The sequence below is a fragment of the Callorhinchus milii genome, unplaced genomic scaffold (assembly GCF_018977255.1).
Source record: "Callorhinchus milii isolate IMCB2004 unplaced genomic scaffold, IMCB_Cmil_1.0 Scaffold5, whole genome shotgun sequence".
NCBI lineage: Eukaryota > Metazoa > Chordata > Chondrichthyes > Chimaeriformes > Callorhinchidae > Callorhinchus > Callorhinchus milii.
The window spans coordinates 56,530,125-56,552,509 of record NW_024704746.1 but is presented as its reverse complement, the minus strand read 5'-3'; the positions used below and the strand labels follow the sequence as shown (position 1 = coordinate 56,552,509).

General features: G+C 42.0%; 2 protein-coding genes and 1 non-coding gene across 6 annotated transcripts; 2 read left to right on the top strand and 1 right to left on the bottom strand.

Annotated features, from left to right (window-relative positions):
• Positions 1-1,369: 1,369 nt before the first annotated feature.
• Positions 1,370-6,025, bottom strand: tprkb (Tp53rk binding protein). Of its 2 annotated transcripts, XM_007908227.1 has the most exons (5): positions 5,946-6,025; positions 3,848-4,039; positions 3,307-3,429; positions 2,529-2,705; positions 1,370-1,679 (listed from the first exon to the last, which is right to left on the bottom strand). In XM_007908227.1, exons 2-5 carry the CDS (start codon positions 3,995-3,997, stop codon positions 1,593-1,595), a joined length of 537 nt encoding a protein of 178 aa, XP_007906418.1. In that variant the 5' UTR covers positions 3,998-4,039; positions 5,946-6,025; the 3' UTR covers positions 1,370-1,592. The 2 variants fall into 2 exon arrangements, with proteins under 2 accessions (XP_007906418.1, NP_001279245.1); NM_001292316.1 differs by lacking the exon at positions 5,946-6,025 and having other exon boundaries at positions 1,382-1,679; positions 3,848-4,026.
• Positions 6,026-6,432: 407 nt separating this feature from the next.
• Positions 6,433-21,878, top strand: alg10 (ALG10 alpha-1,2-mannosyltransferase). 3 transcript variants are annotated; one of them, XM_042335692.1, is made up of 3 exons: positions 6,433-6,896; positions 7,409-7,606; positions 21,673-21,878. In XM_042335692.1, the coding sequence occupies exons 1-3, from the start codon at positions 6,732-6,734 to the stop codon at positions 21,718-21,720; spliced, it is 411 nt and encodes a 136-aa protein (XP_042191626.1). In that variant the 5' UTR covers positions 6,433-6,731; the 3' UTR covers positions 21,721-21,878. The 3 variants fall into 3 exon arrangements, with proteins under 3 accessions (XP_042191626.1, XP_007906417.2, XP_042191627.1); XM_007908226.2 differs by lacking the exon at positions 21,673-21,878 and adding an exon at positions 10,808-12,404; XM_042335693.1 differs by lacking the exon at positions 21,673-21,878 and adding an exon at positions 10,896-10,940.
• Positions 16,981-17,052, top strand: trnav-uac. The gene has a single exon. It is a non-coding gene; the product is annotated as a tRNA-Val (tRNA).
• Positions 21,879-22,385: the final 507 nt, after the last annotated feature.

Genomic DNA, 22,385 nt, shown 5'->3' with positions numbered 1-22,385 from the left:
GGAGTCCGGGTTCGTGAAGACGAGTCGAGACATCCAGGGCTTGGCGTCCACCTTGATTGGTTTGCAGAGCAGTAAGCACCTGCTGCTCTAAAGATGTCACATTCAAAGAGGAGAACGGATGGCCGCTCCTCCCGGTGTCCTGTGGCCAACAATGCTGCAGCTTTACTTAGTTTTGGCTGTTTGTGGGATCTGGTTATGTGCAAATTGGCTGCAGCATTTCCCACAACTTCACATCGAGATGTTACAATTGCTATATGAAATGCAAGGATTACCTTCTGTGTTCAACCATTCTTGTGTGTGGAGCTCTGATTCTTCGTTTACTTTATTCAATGAGTAAAAGTTATGCTGCTTGATCTTTAAACAATAAAAAATCTTTAAATTATAAAATCACATGGATTCATATATAGTCCTTCAAGTGGTTGATTCCACTTTTATTTATTCAATGTGCTCCATGTCCATGATGACATTTACACATAATTATTATTATAACAGGGTGAATGATTAATGGGAAAGTTGGGTTTCTGCATTGTTTCGTTCTCGGTTCTGGGATTTGGCCCAAATTGTAAATTATTTATGTGCCGCAAACTAATCAAAACAATAAACCTACCAGGTGGAGGCTAGTGTTTATTTGACATGGAGTGTGTATGGCACAATTTCTAAGCCCCCCCAGCCCCACACTGTGAGATACTTATCACCACAAGGAAAGTTGCATTTTACAGTGCTCTATCCCATCCCCATCTCAAAGCATTTTAGAGTTATTGTCAAGTCAAATGTAATTGTGTGTATGTATCTCAATATTTGAACACACTGACCTGCAGAGGATTTGATGGTTTTACCTGCCAAGGTCCATACATTTACCAATAGCAGAATTAATAAATGTATTTATTATCGTTTTCAAATCCCTTCATGCACTGGCTGGCACCTCCCTACCTCTCCAATCTACTTACCCCCCAACCCACAGCCTCCGCTTGACTGGCTCTGGCCTCCTGCATGTCCCCCATGCCCACCATTCTGTCATTGGTAGCTGCACTTTCAGCCACTATGCCCCGAAACTCTGGATCACTCTTCCTCTATTTCTCCATCTTGCTCCTTCTGTCCCCATTTTCAGGTCACTCCTTCCTATTCAACTGTGCCTACGGTCACATTCCCCACCCCCTGGTTCGGCGTCATGCACCACCACTGTCAAGTGCTCTGGGTTGCTACTCTGCATGAGGGGCTCTATATAAATGCAAGTTGTTGTTGCAAATATGCGATCTACTGCTTTACCTTGGCACAATACTTCAGAACGCTATTCAGTCTGTGACCATTCTGCTGCCTGAACAGCAATTTTCTAAAACATTTTCCACAATCCCTATTACTATATTTTTCCTTTTGTTTTTTTACAGATTTATTTACAAACACTCGTACTTTTACAACTGCTTAAAATTCTTTGCAACTGACAGTGTTAATACATAAATATGCGAAGAAAAATGCTCATCGAGCAGACAAAAGTGGAAGACAAGTTTTCCTGTTTACACATGCTATCTTGCTTGTATATAAACAAACTATCAGTCCATATAAACTGCTTTCTTGATCATTGGGTTTTTCTTCATTCAAAGAACATCTTTCACTGACATCCGACAAATGATTGCATCCAATAATGTTCCAATGTTTTCCTCTGCTGGAGACACTTTGTACAACTGCGGAAAGAACAATTACATTTCAAAAACTGAGTATTTTTGGTGGTAAGAACAAGACACCTCTTTTAAGGAATTATCTTCCTTCCATCCCAACCATATATCATTCCTGATGGCGGTGGGGAGTGGGGGCAACATTTTTTTCAGGACTGGTCAATGTTACTTTATAGAGAGTTGGGTGGAGAATCGGTTGAGGTCTCTTTCCGACTCTTCCTCTATCCCAGACATTTATTCACAGGCCTGTTCAGCCAGTGCAAATTTTGATTCAGCTCTTCACTCCATGGCAGTGTGTTGGTGCTCAGAGAAGATTGAGGGGAAACATGATAGAGCGGGGAGATGTGGTCGAAAGCATAGTTGAAGTAGCAGGATTTGAAAGTAGAGAAAGGGGTGGGGAGGGGGATGTGGTGAGGAATTTGAAGAGTTCCAGAAGGAGGAGGGAAAGTGGATGATGGCTTGCCTGAATCGTGGAGTGGACAGGATGAATGAAGCGGGTCAGTTAGTAAAGCGGAGGGCATGATGAGGAGTCATCACAGGAGATAGCAGAATGTTGTGCAGGCCATGGAGTCATTTGTAGTAAAGGATTAGGATCTTAAAGTTGATCCGCTGTGTTATAAGGAGTTTTGTTGCATGACGTTTGAAATGAAGAAGAGGATTCTTATCTTCAACAGGCAGTGCTGAATCGCTAAAAGCACCTGAATTGTCTTCCCTTCTATCTTTTATTTCAAAGCAATAAATGTTCTTTGACATGTAGTCTTTGTTTCTGCAGTGTCATTGTAAATACAGTAATCACTCTTTTTTCAATACTATAAACTTACAAGACAACTGTTTCTCTACAGAATACATTTTACGAACCTTTTTAACTTTGGCCACATCTGTCATTGTTGAGATATCCTGAACAGAGACTTGTTGTCCCTTAACCTGATTTATAATTTCTTCTAAATTAGTTTTGTTTCTTCCATCCTCCACCAGAATTATGAGGAGAGCAGAGTCATCGTCAGAAATTCCAAACTTTCTGAAGGCATCTGAAATCTTAACAAAAAAAAGAAATATTCAACTGCTAGTTAGTAGCATTTTGAAGATTTTTAAAAAATGAAACTTCACTGGTTTCTAGCTGAAAGATTACTATTGTAAGAAATATAGGTTATCTTCAGGCCTACTTTAAAGTTATGAATCAAGAATTACGAATCAATTTAGGAGAAACTGGTTAATAATAATTATTATCCTTACATTTGATATAGCTCCTTATCACATCTTAGAGACATCTCAAAGCACTTCACAGAAAATATTGTCAAATGTAGTGACTGTGTATTTTGCAGAGGGTAGTAAGATTGTGGAACTCGTTGCCTGAAGCAGTAGTTGAATCAGATAGCTGAGTTGTCCGTTTCCATGCTATACATTCTTTGTAATACTTACTTTTGAAATTTGAGTCTGACAATCAGTTAATATTAAAAGAAGATTAGATACTTTTCTTGTTATTTACTATCAAGTGCTCACAACGACTAACAAAACAATTACTTCTGGCAATACAGATCCAATGATAGAACAAAAATATCCTTCTAAATGAACTTCTTCCTGAATTCATGGCACAATGCTCTGAACATATTTAGCCTGGTTAGAAATGTAAACTTACATTATTCCCTGGTGAAAGATTAAATATAATTTCGGAATAAAGACTTCTTGTCTTCTTCTTGTCCAGTTTGTGTAAATGAATTGCTTTGTTGGTTGCCACAAGTATCTGAAATGGGTCAACTACCTACAAATAAAAAGATGAAGCCCATTATATATGTAGACATATCTAGTGTCCCATTCATTCACATTGTTATTTACAACCGTAGCTCATTATTAGAATTTCATAATAAAATTGTGTTCAAATTAAATCACAATATTCCATTATAAGTAACACACAAATTGGGGTCTTCTGTTTAAAAATATATATATTTGTAGGTAAGCTATTCAACTGAAGCAAAAATTATAGTAAAATATTGATTTTCCCTTTCCCAAACTTAGGATTCTGTAAGCAACACCCACTGCTATTAAATACATTTATTCCACCTATTATTGTCATGTGGCTTTGTTTGCAGTTATATCATCTCTCTGAGCTATCCAACTAGCTCAAATGAGCATCCTCTTAATATTCTTGTAACTGATAAGCTCAATATAAGTAACCTCACCATAGTTGCATTTATTAATGCTCCACCTATCGTTCCTTCTATTGCTTTCTTTCGAAGTTCAGCAGCGTTCTTAACATCTTTAAACAACAGAAGAATTGCAGTGGATCCTGGGAACAGTTCTAGCTGATGTTTCATAATCATCGTGTTCATAATTTATAAACAGCAAATCCAGGATTCTGAAGGAATTCATACCTATGGCAACAGCAGAGAAACATATTTTAAACAATGACTTTACAGAAGAAATTGTATTGCTATGTAGAGTCCCCAAATGGCAAGATATCAGTTTTATTAGGACTGTAAAAAAAAATTAAAACCTAAATTGCATTGTGGATGCCAAGGCTACACACGTGCCAATACTAGTTAAAAAANGGAATGGAAAACATAACCATATTTGAAAAGTATTTTCTTCCCAGTTAATTTTCAGACTTCAAATCACTGCTGCTTATGAGTCATTCCATTTTATGAATTATCATTATTTTTTCACTTTTTTTTAACCAAGATACTGTCTTAGTTATTCCCCAGCAGAAAAACAGAAGAAATGTACTGGTCCAGACTTCCCCTTCGTGCTAAACATGGAACGAGCACTGGCTGGGAAGGAAAGGAGATTTTAAGAAAGATTTAGCATTTTTAATCGATCAACATGTTCTTGTGCCCATCTTGTGCTTCTCCAGGTTTTTGAGATGTTAGCATTATTAAATTATTAAGCCATTGAAATAGCTTGATGCTGCGATGGGAAAGTGTTATTCCGGAATGATTCGATCAAATAAGCCAAAGGGCCTTCTTCATCCCAATAAATCGGGTGAATGTTGTTGATCAAATCTCTGTCCTGATAACGTGCTGATTTCAATAGTAATTTAACTTGCCCATATTGCACACAAGTTAAGAGTGTTATCCTTAAGTGTTATCGTTTCTCCTTATGAAGGGCTCGTGGCAGTTTGTCTGGAACCTGCAGTTAACTTGTTTATCCATTTTGCACAACTTGAACCTACAGAGATGGGGTCAGCAATCACATCGAATCATCTTTGCTGAATTAGTGATCAGGTCGAATATTGTTCTACCAACAGTCAAGTTGGCCTTTTGAGAGTCTGTGAGACTGGTTCACTGTCCCCTCCCTCAGCCCCTCCCTCAGCCCCAACCCCGGCCCCTCCCTCAGCCCCAACCCCGGCCCCTCCCTCAGCCCCAACCCCGGCCCCTCCCTCAGCCCCAACCCCGGCCCCTCCCTCAGCCCCAACCGCGGCCCCTCCCTCGGCCCCAACCGCGGCCCCTCCCTCGGCCCCAACCCCGGCCCCTCCCTCGGCCCCAACCCCGGCCCCTCCCTCAACCCCAACCCCGGCCCCTCCCTCGGCCCCAACCCCGGCCCCTCCCTCGGCCCCAACCCCGGCCCCTCCCTCTGCCCCAACCCCGGCCCCTCCCTCGGCCCCAACCCCGGCCCTCCCTCGGCCCCAACCCCGGCCCCTCCCTCGGCCCCAACCCCGGCCCCTCCCTTGGCCCCAACCCCAACCCCGGCCCCTCCCTCGGCCCCAACCCCGGCCCCTCCCTCGGCCCCTCCCTCGGCCCCAACCCCAACCCCGGCCCCTCCCTCGGCCCCAACCCCAACCCCGGCCCCTCCCTCGGCCCCAACCCCAACCCCGGCCCCTCCCTCGGCCCCAACCCCAACCCCTCCCTCGGCCCCAACCCCGGCCCCTCCCTCGGCCCCAACCCCGGCCCCTCCCTCGGCCCCTCCCTCGGCCCCAACCCCGGCCCCTCCCTCCGCCCCAACCCCAACCCCGGCCCCTCCCTCGGCCCCTCCCTCAGCCCCAACCTCGGCCCTCCCTCAGCCCCAACCCCGGCCCCTCCCTCAGCCCCAACCCCGGCCCCTCCCTCAGCCCGAGCCCGGCCTCAGCCTCGGCCCCAACCCCGGCCCCTCCCTCAGCCCGAGCCCCGGCCTCAGCCTCGGCCCCGGTGATGAGGCTCTGGTCACGTGTTTCAAAGGTCCGTCATTTCATTCTTTTAAGTAGAATTTTTAAAAAATAATAACAATAAAATCTCTGGCTTTTCACTTTCACATTTTTCTGCTTTTCTGAGCCCATAAAAGCCCAACACGAGCTGCAACACTTACAGGAAAGAGCCCCCGAGCCGCCACAGACTAAACCTTCCCCCGGAAACACACACAACCTGATCCGCGCCGCCGGCGCCCGGTGACGGGAGAGAAAACACTTTAAATATTATCGGTGGGAATAAAAAAAAACTCCAACACGGCGGTTCCCCGCCGCACCGCACCGCCTTCATGTGAATTCCCGCTCACCGGCCTCCGGCGTGGGGTCAGGGAGCCTCGGGCGCTGCTGCCGCTGCTGTCGGTGGCGCGGGTTCCGGGGGAGGATTGTGTCAGACGGACGCGCTGCTCCTCAGTCAGTCCCCGGAGCTCGCGGTCCTGGAGTCAGAATAATAATAATAATAATAATAATGATCCTGGCATTCCATACAGCGCCTCATCACCTCTACCGGATGACTCAAAGCGCTTCTCAGAATAGTCTGTAAAGTGAATTGACTGTATTTTGTGAGTGCGCGGCTCCTGCTGCTGCTGCTGTTGTTGTTGTTGTCCTGGGATCCCCGCGCGGCTCCTGTTGTTGTTGTTGTTGTCCTGGGATCCCCGCGCGGCTCCTGCTGCTGTTGTTCCGGAAGCTCCCGGCTCCTGCTGTTTTTGTTGTTGTTGTTGTCCCGGAAGCTCGCAGCTCCTGCTGTTGTTGTTGTTGTTGTCCCGGAAGCTCCCGGCTCCTGCTGCTGTTGTTCCGGAAGCTCCCGGCTCCTGCTGTTTTTGTTGTTGTTGTTGTTGTCCCGGAAGCTCCCGGTTCCTGCTGTTCAGCATCTGTGTTCCTGGAATCTCATTGCGCAGCTCCTGGTCAGGATGGAAAACCTTGAGAAGTTATGTTTCTCTGCTGTTGTCAGTAGCAACTTCCTTGTCTCCACCATCATCTTCTCCATGATCAGCAGGGCTCAGAGGACTCCTTACATGGACGAAATCTTTCATGTTCCACAAGCACAGAAATATTGTGACGGGAAGTTCTTTGAGGTATGGAATATTGATCCTTAAAATAATTCAGTTTGTTACTACAGGTTTTGGAACCATTGTTCTTGACTTCTGTTTTCTTTGCAGAGTGAACCAAGATCGAACACCTTTATTTATTACAATATAGTACAATACAAATTTGCATTTATATAACGCCTTTCATTTTGGGAGGACTTCCCATGGCGCTGGGAGTGTCCAGGGTTTGCACCTGAACTGGAAGTGGAATTTCTGAGATATATAAATTGCTACAAAATTACAAAAAGTTACTCTTTATTCTATCACTTGTAGAACATCTAATGAAGTATGTATGTTGGCTATAGTTTAGATTATAAATAATTATTTCTACAATAAAGATACAAACATAACTAAATTCATAGTAATGCAACATTTTTCGCTTTTTCACATTTATAAAATGATTAATATATTATCCAGACATTTGTCAATATACCATTTTAATTTGTTGAATGTAAAATAAATGAATAATTAAACTTTCTCAAACACTGTCTGATATTCAGTGGGATCCAATGATCACTACTCTACCTGGCCTGTATCTGGTCTCCACTGGGATAATTAAGCCCATGACATGGCTGCTTGGCTGGACAGGAAATGTGGTCTGTTCCACAGGGATGCTGCGGTTCATTAATCTACTCTTCAGCACTGGTACTCTCTACTTGCTTTATCTGCTTGTGGGCAAGATACATCAGAAGGACAAGGTACATAGACTCCTTTTACCAGTTTATTATGAACTCAATTAATGAAAGCTAGACTTATTTGGCCCAAACTACCTTTTACACCAAAACCATTTTGGAGGCTAAAAACAATCCAAAGGCACTGTTCTCCACCATCCATCATCTTCTCTGCGCACAACCCCAAGCTGCCTCCATCCTCACTTCAAACTCCAAGTGCGAAGAGGTCATAGATTTCTTTGTGTCAAAGATTGAAAATTATCGTTTGACTGTATCCTCCTCCCCTCTGTTCCCTTCCACCCCCAGACCATCTAACGCACCCTCCTTCTGCCATGGCCCCTCCCACTTCCCCCCTTCCTTTACTCCTTTGCCCCAATTACTCCCACCTCCTTCTTAATCACCATCTCCCAAAAGAAGCCCACCAACTACTGCCTCGACCTCCGCCCCCCACCCCGTCCCCCCTCACCAAGTCGCTGGTCACCCAACTCTGCCTCCTTTCCCAGCTGCTGGCTGAAACAGTCAACCAGTCTCGCTCCTCGAGTTCTTCTCCCCCTTTAAACAGCTGTCATCACTCGCCTCCTCGAAAAACCCACTCTTAACCCCTCCAACCTCACAAATTACTGTCCCATTTCCAACCTGCCCTTCCTTGCCAACGCTCTGGGACTCATTGTCATTAACCAGCTTTGTTTTCATCTTTCCCTCCACTCCCTCATCGATCCCCTCCAGTCGGGTTTCCGCCCTGCCCACAGCACAGAGACGATGCTTGTCAAGGTCACAAACGGCATCCTCTCTCTCTGTGACCAGGGCTCCCTCTGCCTCCTCATCCTCCTGGACCTCATCCACTGCCTCTCTTCCCTCATCCACCTTAGTGGACCCGCACTATCCTGGTTCGAGTCCTACCTAACAAACCCCTTCACTTTATCTCTTCAGGCGGCTTCTCCTCCCATCCCCACCCAGTCACCTGTGGTGTTCCCCAGGGCTCCATCCTTGGCCCCCCCTGCTCTTCCATTTGCTCCCTCTTGGCGATGTCATCTGCAGACATGAGGTAAACTGACACATGTATGCAGATGACACATAAATCTACTTTTCCTCCTCCAGCTGTGACTCCAGGTCAGCCGATGTTCTCCCAGCTTGTCTGATGGACATCAGGGCCTGGATTAGCGTAAACAACAACAACAACAACAACAAGATTCCATTTATAAAGCGCCTTTCACGTCAGGAGGACGTCCCAAGGCGCTGCACAGTTGGGTCATGACCCGAGCAGGGGGGAAATGGTCAGGGTGAGGGGAGGGAAGGGAGGGAGCGAGGAGGGGGAAATGGTCAGGGTGAGGGGAGGGAAGGGAGGGAGCGAGGAGGGGGAAGAGAGTCGAGAGGGGAGCTGAAGGCTCGGTCAAAGAGAAAGGTTTTGAGACCGGCCTTGAAGGAGGAAAGGGAGGAAGCAAGGCGAAGGCACTGGGGATGGAGTTCCAGAGCCTGGGGGCTGAGAGGCTGAAGGCCCGACAACCGATGGTAGGGCGGTTGGGGCGGGGGACGTGGAGCAGACCGGAGCCAGAGGAACGGAGGGTACGGGCAGGTAGGTAGGGGGATAGTAGGTCGGAGAGGTAGGAGGGAGCAAGGCCGTGAATGGCCTTGTAGGTGAGGATGAGGATCTTGAAATCAATCCTCTGGGGGATGGGGAGCCAGTGGAGGCGAGCGAGGGTGGGAGTGATGTGGTCCCAAAGCCTGGTGCGGGACAGCACACGAGCTGCAGAGTTCTGAATGACCTGCAGCTTGTGGAGGGAGGTGGCGGGAAGGCCGGCGAGGAGAGAGTTCCCATAGTCCAGCCTTGAGGTGACAAAGGCGTGAACCAGGGTTTCAGCAGTGTGAGGGGTGAGGTAATGCCGTAGTCTGGCGATGTTCCGGAGGTGATGGAAGGCGGTGCCAGTTGTGGTGCGGATGTGAGGGAGAAAGGACAGCTCAGGGTCGAACAAAACGCCAAGGTTCCTGACTGGCTTTGAGAGGTGGAGAGTGCAGCTTCCTATAGCTAAATGTTGACAAGACGGAAGCTGAACTCATTGGCTCCCGTCAATGTCTTCTATCCTTGTGACTCTGACCTCCTCAACCTCCTCACCCTATCCCTCAGACTTACCGAAACAGCGCGCAACCTAGGCATAAGGTTCAACCCACGGCTGTCCTTCCTTCCTCACATCCAGTCCCTGACTAGGACCGCCTTCCTCCACTTCTGTCACATTATCCGCCTTCGACCATACCTTACCCCAGATACGGCCAAATCACTCGTCCATGTGTTTGTCACCTCCTGACTCGACTTTTCAAATGCCCCCATCGTCAGTCTCCCCAATTCCACTATGCACAGGATCCAGCTGATCCAAAACTCTGCCTCCCGCATAAGTCACCCGCATTAAACTCTGTTCCCCCATCACACCAGTTCTAGCCAGACTCCACTGGATCCCAATCGCCGATTGGATCGATTTCAAGATCTTCACACTCGTTTTCAAATTCCTCCATGCCCTGGCACCTCTCCATCTTTCTGAACTGTTTACACCCCAACCCACAACCTCCACTCGACTGGCTCCGGCCTTCTGCAGTCCCTCATGCTCTCCGTTCCACCATTGGTATTCCACCGTGCTTTCAGTCACTAAGTCCCAAATCTCTGGTACACTCTTCCTTTATTCCTCTGGTTTGCCCCATCTTCAGGTCGCACTTGAAGACATTCCTCTTCGACTGTGTCTATGGTCACCTCCCCCTCCCCCTGCCTTGACTTCATGCTCCGCCACTGTCAAGTGCTCTGGGACGCTAATCTGCGTGAGGGGCACTATGTAAATGCAAGCTGTTTTTATTTTTATTTTGGTTTAAAAATGCAAAATGTTTCTTCTATTTTCTACAAATCTGATATACATTATTCAGTAAGTAGAAATGCACCCATATCAGAATAATTTTTATATGTGCATTGACTACATTAACAGCAATTACAGAACTGTAATGCACTTTGATACATTTCAACATAAGGCATTATAAAAATGGATGTTCTTTCTGTTGTGTAATTCTGCAAAGAGTTTCACTGGATTATGCTGATGCTAGATTGTATTAAAATTCTATAGACTTCAGATATGTTTATGCACCTGCTAGTGTGAAATAATTTGTACAACCATTCAGCATAATGTAAAATGATGAAAATGTATCCAAAAGTGGCTAATGTTGTAATTGTTTTATGGTTTATTTTCCCCATAGGCAGCTTCCCCGTTCCAGAGGATTATGACACCATTAGCACTTGCTTCGTTCCCTCTACTTTATTTTTTCTCATTCCTCTACTACACAGATGTAGGCTCAACATTCTTCATCCTGTTCGCTTACCTGATGTGTCTGTATGGGAGTCATAAAACTGCATCCTGCCTTAATTTTTGTGCTGTCATGTTCCGTCAGACGAATATCATATGGACTGTGTTCTGTGCAGGAAGTGTTGTTGCACAGAAATTGACTGAAACATGCAAAACTAATTCAGCCAAGAAAAAAGATGAAAAGCCACTTTCTGTTCATGATTCAACTGCAGAAATCAAGAAAATCGTGCTGTTCCTTTTAGAATATGTCAGATCTCTGAGCAATCTGAAAGTCCTGATACTTCTGATATGGCCATATTTTGTCTTGGTTGTGGGATTTTTGGTCTTTGTCTTCCTGAACGGAGGGATAGTAGTTGGTGACAAGAGTAGCCACCAGGCCACTCTGAATTTTCCTCAGTTGTTCTACTTCTTTTCATTTACCCTTGCATTCTCTGTTCCTCACCTGGTTTCCCCTAGTAAGATCCTAAGTTTCTTGGATTCAATAAGGAAACGTAAATTATTGTACACAGGTCTTCCTCTTGTCTGTCTGTTTTTAGTGTGGAAGTTCACTTATGTTCATAAGTACTTGTTGGCAGACAACAGACACTACACATTTTATGTTTGGAAGAATATATTTCAGCGGCATGAACTGATGAAGTACTTGTTGATTCCAGGATACATCTTTGCTGCCTGGACCTTCATTGAGTCACTGAAATCCAAATCAATATTCTGGAAGTTGGTCTTTTTTGTCTGTTTGGTTGTTGCCACAGTTCCACAGAAATTGTTAGAGTTTCGGTATTTTATTGTACCTTACCTCATCTACAGATTGAACATTCCAATGCCCTCAGGTTTTAAGATTTTTGTAGAGTTGACCATCTATGTTTTGATAAATGTAGCAACTATTTACTTGTTCCTAAATAAAACATTTCAGTGGCACGATAGGGAAGAAGTTCAAAGATTTATGTGGTGACATTTGTGGACACATATTTTGGTTCTGGGGAGGGAAATCAGGTACTGTAAGAACTTATGAAATTGCTACACTATATTTGGAAGAGTATGCCTATCTAAGGGTTTCTCTTAGTTTCTTTGTCTATGTTCTTTTTCTTTTTTGCTATGATTTTTTTAAAAATCTTGTTTTGCTAAACCCTGTATTAATTAAGCTTGAAACGAATCATGTTTGTTTTTAATCATTTGCCCTTTCTTCATGTTGATTTATCATCTCACAAAATGTGATGCAAGTCATTGGTGATTTGATTCACTCCGAAATGTAGAGTTACATTTTTCATATCTTGGAGTAAGATAATACTTATTTTGTTTGTGACTTCTGATTAACCCTAGTGCAACCATCTTTAAAATTGTTTGTTGTCTTTGTGAAACTGGGTCCTGATCATTGATAGACAGCTTCACCTATCAAATAGGTCAAATGCCAATGTACACTGCTGTACTATTGTGGAGTATTATTTTTTTCAGTATGTGCTAAATACATAAGAATGAAAGTTAATTTCTATAAAGTAAACGTCTCAGGTTTCAGTAAAACATTTATATTATGATGACAGTGAAGGTTTTCTTGATGCTGATGATTAATTACAAGTATTAGCATTCATTTTTGGTTTCCCGAATGGAACTCTGTTCTGCTTCTAGCAGACTGTCTGATTGCCTATTCCATTTTCTGTGACGTTACCTTATGTTTTGAACTGGAAAGGCAATTATATTGGTACGACTCAGTATTTTTTCAATCTGAATTAGGGATATCTCAGAATCAGATTTTCTCTAAAATTCCTATTTATTTAATCACATCTAATAAATCCTGTGTATGATTATATTTTAAGCCTATTTTCTTGACATGCAGTAACTTCAACATTGTTCCAATTGCACATTAATTAGGGGAAAGGGTCAGTAAAATTGTGTTGGTGTGATATTTCTGGTTACCAAAAGGAGTCCCTTTTACAGCCCCTGGGTTATAAATACAGGATATTTAACCCCAATATGGTGCAGTCTCTGTTGTGTCCAAAGTGAAATTCATAAAGACTCCAAACAACTTCAGTTTTATTTTACAGACTGCAGCAATACAGCCCACCGTGTAGCTCCTCTACTGGTTCATTCCTCCTCCTCCATCTAAAGACTAGGCAGAGTCCTGTAGCGTATTGGTTAGAGCATTCGCTTCGCAAGCGAGAGAACCTGGGTTTGATTCCCAGGCAGAGCGAAATGTTAGGCAACTTTCCTTACTCCACACAAATCTTTTTACCTAGCAGTAAGTAGCAACCTGGTTGTTAGTCGATTGGCAGATCGCTTTTCCAGGGTTAATAATCCTTCAAAAAAAAATTGGTCACTCCATCCATAGCTATTTGTGGGACACTGCTGTGCGCAATTTGCTGTCGCGTTTCACCCACAAAATATACATCAATTCACTTCGCAGTATATTCTGTGAAGCACTTTGAGACATCCCAAAGATGTGATAAGGGCTATATCAAATGCAAGGATTATTATTATAGGTCCCTTACTAAATGCCTAAATGCATTTTTTTTGTTTAGAATTATACAGCACAGAAGCAGACCATTCGGCCCACCGTGTCTGTGTTTGCTCTTTGGAAAAGAGCTCTCCAATTCAATCCCACACACCCACTCTCTCCCCATAACCCTGCAAACTTGTCCTCCCGAAATAATTATCTATTTCTCTCTTAAAATTTGTTATCGAATTGGCTTCCACCAGCCTTTCAGGCAATGCAATCTAGATCCGAACAACTCGCTGTGTGAAAAATTGAAATATAACAGTTATATACAACAGTTTCCCCAATACTGTTTTCAGCGCAAATATTTATCGAATTCACTACCATGGGCAAAATATAAATCCTTCTGGTTTCTTGAGGCTTGTTAATTTTAAACCAATGCAGTCAAGAGCAAATGTCCTAACAAAATCCTTATTGCTTGTCTTCTCTTCACCCTCTTCAGTATGTCAGTGTCCTTTTGAAGGTAGGGTGTCCAAACCTCAAACAATATTGCAAATGTCTCCTGAAGTATGACATTCCTTGTTCAAATGTCAGTGCTTAATGAGTTGATATAAACTGAATGCCAGGAAACTTTTTTGAGTGTAAGGCCCATTACATCCAAGCCAAATCCTGTCAATTTGATAACGTATTTTAATGCTTCCTCACAAACACTGGCTCAACTCAATCTGATTACATTTATTTTGGTTCCAGCGCCTTGGGACGTCCTCCTGACGTGAAAGGCGCTTTATAAATGGAATCTTGTTGTTGTTGTTAATACAATCGGATGCAGTATTATTATGTTTTGCATATTCTGGAACAAACGGGATTTTAGGTCGACATAGTTATGCATGTTATCTATCGAAGCAATCAAAAAAAACTACTGCTCTTTGAGATCATTACATTTTTGAGTGTTCTTCCACAGGAATGCATTTATTTGAACTAATTTGTTACAAAGATCAGTAATATTTCTCCCCAAAGAGCTAGGCTGAAAACATAATTTTTGTCTTACAGTTACTTAAATCTAATATATATAAAATCAACTTGAGATCAAGACTTTGGTTTTTAGAGCACCTACTTGTAAATCAACCAGCTTATAGATCCACAATACTATCCTCATAGATAGTATTCAGAATCAGGAAAAACAAACCAGCAAGATCTTTTAATGAAAGGTCATTTCTTGTGTCAATTTTTTTTCTATCAATTGTTGTGACCCTGAGATGCAGTGTCTAACATTTTTAAGAGCTACTTCTTTCAGAATAAAAAGAGATTACTTTTTTGTTAGAAGTGTTCTTTGTAATACATTTTGTTCTACATATATACTAATTTTATTCATGACCTGGACCACTATTTGCATAAAATCTACTAGGGTACATTACCACATGAAATCACTGACATGAGTAACAATGGCAACAGTACTTGTACTAGTTTTCCGAACCCCCAGTGTCACCCAATGTCTACCCTCATCATACGATCATTCCAAACCTGGGAACCTTCAATAATGTACATATAACTCCCATACTAAGAAATATCTTATAGTTATCCTCAATAATCTGCTACATATTCCATTCTCATGGTTCTCTAACTGATTGCTACAGGATTAGGAATGTACTCTTGTGCAGTTACTCCAATCATAATAATCCTTGCATTTGAATTAGCGCTTTTCACGTCTTCTAGACGTCTCAAAGCGCTTCACAGAATATGCTGTAAAGTGAATTGACTATATTTGTGGGCGAAACGCGGCAGCCAATTGCGCACAGCAGTGTCCCACAAACAGTCGTGGATTGAAAATGCCCAATTTATTATTTTTGTTTTTGGAGGGATTATTATTAGGCGTGTGGAGTAAGAAAACTTGCCCAAGGTTTCGCCCTGCCTGGAATTGAACTCAGGTGTCTTGCTTGCAAGGTGAGTGCTCTAACCACTGAGCTACAGGACTCCACATACTGAATGTATATTCCAGCAATAACTGACTCCTGTTTCACAGTTATGTCAGATACCTCTTCTGACCTCTATAAAAATCCTGAGAATATTCTGTTAAAAATAAACAAAATATTCAGATCTATTAAATAAAACACTTTGCATGGAAGTATGTTCATTAAATAGTAGTATGTACCTGAGGAGAATGGTAACAAGTATGCTTGGAAGCATTTCTTGCTGCATTGTGCTATTCACCAAAAAACGTGCAAGGAGTTTCTGGTACGTGCTTTCCACCGGTGAGGATTCAAACCTCTATTTGTCAAATGTCTAATAACCAACTACTAGTTATCCTCATGGGATGGGGGAGTTAGCAGTTCTTTGTGGGGCTGTCTCCAAAGTGACACGACTTACAATGAAATATCAGAATTGAATCGATTCTCTGTGGCAGTCTCAGTGGCACATTTCTCGAGCCCATCAGGGCAACAGTATTCTGAGGTAGGGCCCTGAAGGACTCAGGAAATTCAAAGGGAATTGCGGACTCTTACTTGAGGGAATAGTGTCCATGAATACTTTGCTGACCATTCATTGGAGGTGATGGAATGACTCAAGAAAAGCCCAAACTTTTCACATTTAAACCAAATATTGAAACCAAATCTCTCAGCCCTAGCCACCAGTGTAACCATAGAAGTATTGTGATTATGTCAAAATTACAACAATTCAGTCAAGGTAAAAATAGCATGTAGCTTCATATCAAGAAAATTTTGTGCAGAAATGAACTGAACTAGCTTTGTGAACTTGTTCAGCGAGTTAGAGAGAGGTCAAAAAGGTTGAGGAAGTACATCTTGTCCATATATAGGTGAAGAATGTTGAGGCTTATCCAGAACTTTATGTCTGCCAGGGAAGCAACAACAACAACTTACATTTATATAGCTCCCTTCACGCCGGATGGTGTTTCGGAGTTCTTAACATTGGTATAGCCCGATGCCGAGCCAGCGTGGTGGGAAGGTGACCATAGTCATGGTTGAAGAGAAAGGTCTTCAAGTGCCACCTGAAAATGGGGAGATATTAGATAATCTAAAATAAAATTAGATAACATAAAATAATATAAGATAATATAAAATGATATAAAATAAATAGAAGATAAATATAAAATAGATATTAGATAACATAAAATATTAGCAATCAGAGTATCAGTGGATTGGGATAAATGGAAGTAGCGAGGTATATTTTGATGTCATTCCATGTGCATGTGAAAACTAACCCAATGTTTGCGGATGAAGGAACCGAAGGGGAGCGAGTAGAAGAGGAAAAGGAGGTGAGTGGACAGAACCTGGAGGTACATAGCAAGTGACCATGTGAGAGTAAGAAGAGGAGCTGTTAGCAGATGTAAAGTAGAGGTGATGGGTCAAAGATTCGAACCAGAAAAGTGCAGTCCCACAGAAGTGGATGAGAGAGGAGAAGCAATGAAGTAGGATAGAATGGTCAACAATATACTGGTCAAGGAGGACAAGGAAACATAGATAGCTGTTGTCACATAGTGAGAGAGACAACCATAGAACCCTGAACATTTATAATGGAGGGAGGCTATTCAGCTCACTTGTGCCTGTTTTGGCTCTCCGAAAGCTATCCATTTAGTCCCATTTTATTATCTTTTTCCATTACTCTTTTATATTTCTCCTTTTTGGATATTTCTGTAGCTCAGTGGTTAGAGCATTCGCCTTACAAATGAGAGGACCTGGGTTCGATTCCCGGCAGGGCAAAACGTTGGGGAAGTTTCCTTACTCCACATGCTTCTGTTTACCTAGCAATAAGTCGCAATCCAGTTGTTAGTGATTGGCGGATCGCTTTTCCGGTGGTAATAATTCCTTTAAAGTGAATACAAATAATTTGGTCACAGAATCCATGACTGTTTGTGGGACACTGCTGTGCGCAATTGGCTGCCATGCTTCGCCCACAAAATATACAGTCGATTCACTTTACAGTATATTCTGTGAAGTGCTTTGAGACATCTCAAAGATGTGATAAGGTGCTAAATCAAATGCAAGTATTATTATATTTATCTGATTCCTTTTTGAAGGCCAATATGGATTCTGCCACAACCACCATTCTAGATAGTTCAGCATCCTATCAACACTCTGTAAAAATACTCTCCTAATCTCTACCTTTGTTCTTTTGATGATCATCTTAAATCTATGCCCTTGAATTTTGCAAATTAGTCCTGAACATTACACTTGTTTTAATGGTTTATGAATTAATTTTAATAACATCTTGAGTAGCTCATTTGGTTGTGGCTCAGGTGCAGCATTTGGAAGTGAGAATCACATTTGAAAATAGTCACTATAATTAACAATAATTATTTGTAAAGTCCTTTAAGATGTTTCACTTGATACAGTGCTTAAAACAGTGCAATTTCTTTATTTTGATGCAACTGAAAAAATGAACCATTCTGGTCTGCCCATTTTTTGCCACTTGGTGGCATTACTGACCTACAATGTGTTACTGAAAACGCATGATGCTGTAATTATAATCAATGATGGCCATTTTTGTACAACTACTTTTATTCACTGCAATTGAAATTATTACATATAATTTGTGTAATTATGCCAAATATAGCAACAGTGCCAGAAAACGACTGCGTACAAATTGTATAATTGTACAGAATACAACAACAGTGCCAGTAAAACTTAAATTATCTGAGTGGAGCCAGGGCTTGTAAAAATGCCAGTTCCAAGCTGCAGTAACTAAGCTCAGTATACATTTAGTAAACCTCTGTTACTCTGCAATGGTAAATGCACTAAAACGTATAATTTTACTATATTTTTCCCTCATTGAGCCAGCTTTCCATATTATGTATACTGGGATAGATCCATTATCGTTTAAACTCTCCATGGTCTTAGCCTTAAGACAATTTTCTTTTAAAAAACATTTTACATCATGCTTTTTGATGCTCCCCATGAATCAGTGCCCCCATTTTACTTGACAAATTTACTTGACAATCCTGAGCCCTTTTAGGTAGCCAGTCTGCCACTGTCTACTGAAATGCTTAGATGAACGGCACACATCACATGTGGGCCACGGCACACATCACATAGAGGAAGTCCTCGAGCGTATTGGTTGTGGAGTCCTGTAAATATTTTATATTATCTAATATCTATTTTATATCTATTTTATGTCTGTCTATTCCCTTTGTTCCTATCGCACCTCAGGCACTGGTAGCATCAGCATCCATGGATGCACACTCCACCTCACCAAGCCAGTCAAGAACCTGGGCATCTTGTTCAACCCTCAACTGTCCTTTCTTCCCCACATCCATGCCATGACCCGCTCTGCCTTCCCCCACCTCTGCAACATTATCCGACTCCGCCACTGCCTCACCCTTCAGGCTGCCGAAACCTCATACATGCCTTCATTACAACCAGGCTTGACTATGCCAACTCCCTGCTTGTCAGCCTTCCAAACTCTTCCCCACACAGGCTGCAGATCATTCAGCACTGTGCAGCTTGTGTCCTCTCCCGCACCAGGCTCTGTGACCCACCCTCGCCCAGCTCCACTGGCTCCCTATCCCTCAGACGATCGAGTTAAAAATTCTCGTCCTCACCTTCAAGGCCCTCCATGGCCTTGCCCTCTCCTACCTCTCCGACCTGCTAACCCCTTATCAACCTGTCTGCTCCCTCCGCTCAGCAGGCTCCAGCCTGCTTTGTGTCCCCCACCCGGTCCACCTCACCATCGGCAGTCGGGCCTTCAGCCTTTCTGTCCCCACCCTCTGGAACTCCATCTTACACTTTTCACCTTTTCCTGTTTCAAGACACACCTCAAGATCCTCCTCTTCACCCGAGGCTTCGGCCGCCCTCCTCCCATGTCTGCCCTCCACCCTCCCTGATCCCAAACACCCCACTCCGCTCGGGACTTAATCCCTGACTATTCAGAGCCGTGGAACGTTCTCTTAATGTGAAAGCCGCTTTACAGATGTAATTTTGTATTGCATTGACAATCTACTCAGATTTGCTTACCTATTATACATTAAATTTGTTCTCAAATGAATGCAGCTGAATTTAAGGCACTTAAATAAAATTCAGAAGTGCTATGTTCCAACTACACTACTTAGAGCACTCGCCTGGCAAGCAGGAGGACCTGGGTTCGATTCCCAGGTGAGGCGAAATGTTACGCAAGTTTCCTTACTCCATACTCCTCTGTTTACCAGCAGTAAGTAGGAACTTGGTTGTTGTCGATTGGAGGATCACTTTTCTGGGGGTAATAATCCCTTCAAAAATAATAATAATAATAATTTAGTCATTCAATCCATGACTAATTGTGGGACAACTGGCTGCCGCGTTCCGACTACAAAATATACAGTCAATTCACTTTACAGTGTATTCTGTGAAGCGCTTTGAGGCCTACCGAAGACCTCATAATGTGCTATATCAAATGCAAGATTATTATTATTCAAGGCTAGAATTACAAAAGTGAAGTATTTTGTTTATAATTGATGTACTTTATTTAATCAAAGTTAATCTTTAAAACTTGTCCACCCAGTCAAGTGAGATATTAATTTGGAGCAACTTCCCGACCTTGATGTCTCTTAACTCTTTGAAGAGAACTGAAGACGTTCCTGTTTTACTCTAATGGCAATATTGTTTGTTTTGGCCTAAAAGCTTTTCGAAGAGGCATATTATTAAAATTTGCTTGTGATTATTAAAATTAATTTGTCCCAATTGTTTTCTGATTTCTCTCTGTTAGCATATGCTCCTGGTCTGGCCTCCGCTTGCTTAAATCCAGTTCCCAAGTGCCATTGTTCATGTGTGACCCTTGGTAGTGAGTTTCAGCAGGCTATTCGACTGCAGAAGATATCACACTTAAACATTATCCTTCCACATTAAATGACGCTATCCAGTTTTTGCCTCTCTTGGGAAGGCCTGGGATTAACTTAGTATGGACCAGGACTTGAACCAACAAACTTACTGATCTGTAAGCTGCTGCTCTAAACACCACACTGTCAGGGCTACCTTTCAGTCTGGTTCCTAAACATATGTCTAAAAAAGCAGTAGTAAAAGCCAGTAGAGTTGTGGAAATAATAAATATGTAATGCCTTTACCACAGCCAGCTATTAATAGTCACGATACTTCACGCATGAAAAAGCTGAATTCTGTTGAGACGTCCAGCTTATTAATTTTTAGATGAATAGTGCTTCAGGCAAATGGAAAACATGCATTTTTCCAGTCAGTTATGTCATTGTGGCTTAACTTTAAACACACAATACGTTTCACTTTAATGATTGCTCTGACCTCCCAGAGAATGAGCACTGTCATTTCATTATAACAGGAGGACCAGTCCTGTACTCAGTATCAGAAATACTACAGTAATGTGTTATTTTAAAAGTGAACAACAGTGCAGAGATACAACTTATTTTAATTGACTATTCAATGCAGTCAAAAGATTAACTTTGGTGAATTTTATTTAAGTGCATTAAATTCAGCTGTATTCATTTGAGAGTAAATTTAATGCATAATAAGTAAGCAAATCTGAGTCGATTGTCAATGGAAACAAAGGATTAGGATTGCTGATTTGGTCCTCAGGCAAGAAAAATATGAATCTTAAATCTTTGCTCTTCTTAGCTGTGAGTTGAAGTTAGATAACTTTTTCAGGCAATACAGGTTATTCACAAGTAGTTAAATTATTAATGTGGCTATGGCTGCAAATAGTTAGTTCCATAGGATATCCAGAGATTCTGAAATTCTGGGCAAAATGTGATTCGTTCAAATGTGTTACCAGTGTCAATCTTACAGCAAGTGTGGTTTCTTCACCATAGATAATACTAATTTTATCCAAACATTAAAAGGAAAGCCTTCATCCCTAACCAATTCTTATTAAGGTTAGCAGTTTAAAACACCAGCAATGTGAAATTCTGCTGGTTTATAAAGTTACTGATCTTGTAAACACTGTATGTGCTTCTGATGGGGAAATCTGTTATTAGCATGTTCCGCTAAGGTCAGTAGCATTGCCTTGACAATCATTTTTTCACCAAGTAGACTTCAAAGTTCCATATCCAACACATATTTAAAATTCCCTCTATGCTTTGTGTACTTTTAAACGAATACAGGCCTGAGACACAATTCATTAATCGTTACATAATGTCTGTCAAAAATAATAAAGAATAGGTTTAGATTTAATGAGAAAATTACATCTGACTTCTTAACAAAACTATATTTTTAGTTCACTCATATTCTGTGTAGGATGTGTACATTTGTAGGATGTGCCTCTGCATCAAGTTTGTAGGTTTAAGCCCCACATTTGGAGTTCAGCTCATGATCCATCCTGATCCCAATTGTCAGACCTGCTGTGGATGAAATATTAAACTGAGTTCCCTTCTACCTGTTTTTCAGGTGGGCGTAAGATTCCATGACATAATTCGACAAGAGCATTTGTCCTGATGTCCTGGCTAACAATCATCCAGATTTTACCTCATGTGGGTCTTTGCTGGTGCAAATGGCTGTCAAATCTGTCAACAAAACCAGTCACCCAATGTGCATTTTCAGGACCTGATAATAATAAATAATAATCCTTGCATTTGATACAGCGCTTTTCATGTTTTCTAGATGTCTCAAAGCGCTTCGCAGAATAGACTGCAAAATGTTATTACTAACGTAATAGAATTTTGTAAACTCTCCATGTATTTTTCCAGAGTCAATACTTGCCAGATTGAGGAGTTCAGCAAAAATAATTAGAGGTCTTTAGATCAGTAATACATTGAATTTTTTCAACGGGTCTCACAACAATTGCAATCTATTTTTGTTTGCTATAATTTGATTTTATAAGAGAATTTAAGAAAATACTGTGTTAGCAGCTGTTAATTCTCTAGTACAACAGTACACACATTCACTAGATATATGATGTCAAATTGCAGAAGCATAATATGTTGAAAGTAATGTATTGGGTTTAATTAAATGGGAGACTTGCTTAATTTGTTAACATCAAATCTTATAAGTTGATACAATGAATAATGTAATAGATACAATATCCATAAAACAGGTTGACTACTCTGTGATATTACATAATTGTTTTAGTTTTGTAATGCAAATGAATTAATAAAGATAAC

What these genes read in the sequence shown, in the direction of transcription:
- tprkb (XM_007908227.1), bottom strand. Translation starts at nt 3,997, where the DNA reads ATGAACACGATGATTATGAAACATCAGCTAGAACTGTTCCCAGGATCC. An exon ending in CATTAATAAATGCAACTATG is followed by an intron (nt 3,430 to 3,847) that starts GTGAGGTTACTT and finishes TTTTATTTGTAG; the next exon opens with GTAGTTGACCCATTTCAGAT. An exon ending in ATCTTTCACCAGGGAATAAT is followed by an intron (nt 2,706 to 3,306) that starts GTAAGTTTACAT and finishes TTTTTTGTTAAG; the next exon opens with ATTTCAGATGCCTTCAGAAA.
- alg10 (XM_007908226.2), top strand. Translation starts at nt 6,732, where the DNA reads ATGGAAAACCTTGAGAAGTTATGTTTCTCTGCTGTTGTCAGTAGCAAC. An exon ending in GTGACGGGAAGTTCTTTGAG is followed by an intron (nt 6,897 to 7,408) that starts GTATGGAATATT and finishes TCTGATATTCAG; the next exon opens with TGGGATCCAATGATCACTAC. An exon ending in AGATACATCAGAAGGACAAG is followed by an intron (nt 7,607 to 10,807) that starts GTACATAGACTC and finishes TTTTCCCCATAG; the next exon opens with GCAGCTTCCCCGTTCCAGAG.